A 4,466-nucleotide genomic window follows, 5' to 3' on the forward strand; every position below is an offset into this window, starting at 1 on the left:
TTTTTTTTTTTCTTTTTTTACTTATGAGAGAGAGAGAGAGAGAAAGAAAGAGAGAAATATCAAAGAAGTTATAGTTATATATATATATAGGTAAGAACACGCGATTATGGATCCCATTACCACTATTCTCTGTAGTATAGTGATATGTAGTTTAATCTTATGTATTGCCTATTGGTTTGCAGCTGCGGCCTCTGCACTTATGGCCATTTCTCGATCTATTCCACCATTACCACCTGTTTTGTGGATGCTTCTCACTGGAGCTCTTACCCGGGCTATATTATCTACTCTAGCTCCTATAGAAGTATTAAATTGTATACTTTCTCTCTCTTCACCGGTGATCTCTCTTGTCTTACCGGCTGTTGGATTGGAAATGGGAGCACATCTCACTCCACGTACACTCGCCCCTTTACGAGTGGCATTAGTGAAATTTCTTATTTGTTTTATTCCCATTTTGTTTATTGGAATGACTTTCTTGGGACGTTGTATCTATATACTATTATTCTATTTAAGCCCATCGAATAATACTACTATTAATAATACTAATCATATTAATAATAATAATATTAATAATAGTGAGGTACTACCTACATCATCTTTATGGATATCTACAATCTCAACAACAACAACAACAACAACATTATCAGTGGAGGCTCCATTGTGGAGTTATGCCGCTCTCTTCGCAAGTATAGCCGTAGAGAGATCCTCCATTGCGTGTCTGGCGACTATTCGCAGTACGCATGCGGCTGGTGTGTATACACTCTTTATTCTCTCTGTTGCCGCCGTGCAGGATGTCGTTGCGTTATTATTATTTATATTCTGCGCGGCGATATTACACTCCGCTGGGGCTTTTTGGCGTGGATTGCAGGAACTCGCAGAGACACTCTTCACTACAGCAATAGCGGCAATATGTGTAGTGGTGGTGGCGCGTATATTAGGACATTCACCAATATGGAATATCCTATCAACATCAACTAATACTACTAATATTAATAATATTAATAGTAATATTAATAGTAATAGTAGTAGTAGTATTATTAGTAGAGGTGTTTATATGTTACTTCGAGGATCTTTACTCTTTATACTTTGTTTATTACTTGCTGTGTGGAGTTGGTTTACATCTAGTGAATTATTATTATCTGCTATTATTGCAGGATCTTTTATTCACGCAGAGGCCCCATTTAAACCATTGGAATCTGCCAGTCAAGAGTTTCGTACTTATTATAATGTGATTCTGTTTACATTTATGGGATTACGAGTGACAATGAAAACAAGCAATACCAAAATAACAGACAATACGAATATGAATATTAATACGAATACGAATATTAATAGTTTACATATGATGAATACAATTAAGAATAATACGAATCTTATTCCAATAACAGGAACAGTCTTTCCTTCCTTCTCACCATTGGGATTATTATTAGCGGCTGTTTGTTTGTTTATTGGTCGAGTATTCCTTCTCTTGTTGGCAACCTACTGCGGGATGACTGCCGTTGGAGATCTTGAGAACTACAAACGAAACGATCATACCAACAATAGTAATCATAATAATAATAATAATAATAATAATAATAATAATAATACTAATAGTGATAATAATAATAATAATATGAGTAATCCCAATAGTGACACGGCTGCCAAAATGATTACTATGAATTACAGCAGACGAACTTCACACACCACTACTACTACTACTACTACTAACTTTGCACCTTCCCCAATTGCAGCTCTCAGTGGTAGTCCCATCTCTCCTATTCCTCTCACAACTACTATACCAACAACAACAACAACAACAACAACAGGAGGAGGAATAGGAATAACAACAACAACAACAATAACAACTTCTTCTCCTTCTGTTGTTATTGTCTCTGCTGCGATGGCACATCAACGCGCTCGACTATTTCTCGGATTGTGTTTTGTGACACAATTGGCTGTGGCGTTAATGCTTATACGGCGAGCTGTAGAGATGTTTGGCCCAACAACATCAACAATATCAATATCAACAACAACAATGATGATAATAACAGCTGAGGCTATTCTTCCACTTGCCCAGGCGTATGCTGGATGTGTGATACTCTCATTGATATTTGGTCCTCTTTGTTTTAGTTGGGTACTTCAAAAGATTGGAGAGGCGGGAGCTGCACGGATGATTTGAACGGCATTCTTCTTAGAAAGAAATGACAGTTCATTCATTTATTTATTTATTTATGGATGGATGGATGGATGAATAGATAGATTTTGGTTTCTTTTTTTTTGTTTGTTTGTTCTTAATACTTTACTTTATAGGGATGTGTGGAGGGAAAGGAAGGGAAATGAGATCATGGACTGTGTAGTAAAAGAGAAGACTTCTTCTTTCTAATAATCATGATTATCATGAACATTATTTGCGAAGAGTATAATGGGGAATCTCCACAGAGTATCATTTTTTTTTTTTTAATTTGTTTTGTTGTTCTTCTTGTTTGATATTTCTAATGATTATTCTTCTTTCTCCTACTTTAGATTGCTTCTTTTTTTTGTTTTTGTTTTTGTTTTGCTTTCGTGTTTGTATCTATCTAATATATATATATATATAAATAGAATATTCTCTCGATCTGTTCTGTAATGACTATTCTACCTATACATTTATTCTCGTTCATGCGTGGCATCTCTCTCTCTCTCTCTCTTTTTATCTATATATCTATCTCTCTCTCTTTACACTTATATATATATATATATATTTATATTTATATATGTACATAGAAAGTAAAAAAAAAAAAATAGTAAACGGGGAACACGTAAATGCATGGGAGTGACAATTCCACACGCCAGCGTGAGTGCGTTTCCAGAGATGCCCGTAAAATGTATCTCACATTACGTGTAGCTGCACTTCTACTGTGGGTTCCACACACATTAGCATCTCTTTACGTTCTTGTCAACATGCCTGGTTTTACTACTACTAATACTACTACTAGTATTCTTCACGTGTTGGTATTTAGCCTTTCTGTTATTGCGATTACTTATTATGTGGCGGTATATAAACAATGTGGAGATTGTTTAATGATTGGATCATGGGTGTTGGGGGTATTCAGTGATTCTATCTGGAATATGGCGATTGTAGATACTGGGAATACATTTCAAGAAGGATTATCAACATCTTCTTCTTCTTCTTCACTTTCTACAATAGATGTAAGTGGATCTACACCACAAAATGATTTTCATCTTTTATGGATAGTGGTAGCGATGTTGCATGGAGCTATTGGAGGATTATTATGTAAATTAAAAGATATGGATGAAGATCGTTATTATCCCGCCCATTCCATTGGAGAACGACTTTATGTTGTGGTTCCTTTCTGTACAGGTCAATGGCTTTCCTTTGTGTTAAAGAATGGTTGGCGAGGAATTGTAGTGGAGAATCTTACTATTCTTCTTTCTCTAGGTATGGTGGGTTATTGTGTGATTAGTTATAAATTATTGCAGGAACACACTTCTCTTATGCGAGGGGATTTAATTGGATTTCTTATGGAACTTCTCACCACATCTTTTGGAGTTGTGTTTGCGGCTGTTATCTTTGGTAGTATATTTGTAACGATGTTGGCTATTCCGTTTCTTAAATCACTCTTTTCATTAAATGCCCTTGTTAGTTCACTTGGGATAGTGTTGGAGGTGATTGTGTATGAGTTGTATTAAAAAAGGCGAGAGAGAGAAAGAGAGAGAGAAAATGAATAGTGGGAGAGTGAGAAAAAGAGGGCAGACAAAAGAGAGAAATAAATAAATAAAGAGAGAATATATATCCGAGGGAGAAAAAGAGAGAGAGAGAGAATATAAGTATATATACATACACGTATATCTATATATATAGTTATCTATATAGTTATCTATATATCTATATATATAGAGGTATATTCTTTGGCTGAGACCCTTGCAAGTTGTGGGACACTGACTGCCAAAGTGAAGAAAAAAAAAAAAAAGACAAGAAAGCGGGAAAGGGGGGGAATAAAAAGAAGAAAAAAGTAAAAAAAAAAAATAAATAAATAGAAAAAAGAAATAATAAGATAAAAAGTAACGAAGGAAGGAAGGAAGGAAGGAAGACGTACAAAACAAAACAAAAAAAAAGAGTGAAAAGTAAGAAGAACAATAATAATAAATGAAAAAAAAAAGATCATGAGGAAAAGAGCGTTTATCTGTGTATTTGAGTGCATGGAAATGGGAACTGCATTTTTTTTTTTTTTTCTTCTTTCTTTCTTTCCTTCTTTCTTTGTGTTTATTTCGTTCGAGTTATTATTATTATTATTATTATTATTATTATTATTATTATTATTATTATTATTATTGCGAATCCCCTTAACGGTGAAGTACAGAACGAAGTTATGATTTTGGATCTGTACATTTTCTTTTTTTTTTTTCTCTTTCTTTGAAGACTCATTTACATATATTTTTGTTTTTCTTTTTTTTTTTTCCTTTTTTCTTTTCAATTTTTTTTTTTT

At 34.0% G+C, this 4,466-nt stretch overlaps 2 protein-coding genes across 2 annotated transcripts; both read left to right on the top strand.

The window, feature by feature from the left end:
- Positions 1–106: 106 nt before the first annotated feature.
- Positions 107–2,158, top strand: TM35_000391430 (uncharacterized protein; the record flags this gene model as incomplete). Its single annotated transcript, XM_029029659.1, has 1 exon — positions 107–2,158. One exon carries the CDS (start codon positions 107–109, stop codon positions 2,156–2,158), a length of 2,052 nt encoding a protein of 683 aa, XP_028879035.1.
- A 623-nt stretch (positions 2,159–2,781) lies between these two features.
- TM35_000391440 (uncharacterized protein) lies at positions 2,782–3,669 on the top strand (the record flags this gene model as incomplete). Its single annotated transcript, XM_029029660.1, has 1 exon — positions 2,782–3,669. The coding sequence occupies one exon, from the start codon at positions 2,782–2,784 to the stop codon at positions 3,667–3,669; it is 888 nt and encodes a 295-aa protein (XP_028879036.1).
- Between the last annotated feature and the right edge of the window lie 797 nt (positions 3,670–4,466).

The sequence above is a fragment of the Trypanosoma theileri genome (assembly GCF_002087225.1).
Source record: "Trypanosoma theileri isolate Edinburgh chromosome Unknown TM35_Tth_39_V1, whole genome shotgun sequence".
NCBI lineage: Eukaryota > Euglenozoa > Kinetoplastea > Trypanosomatida > Trypanosomatidae > Trypanosoma > Trypanosoma theileri.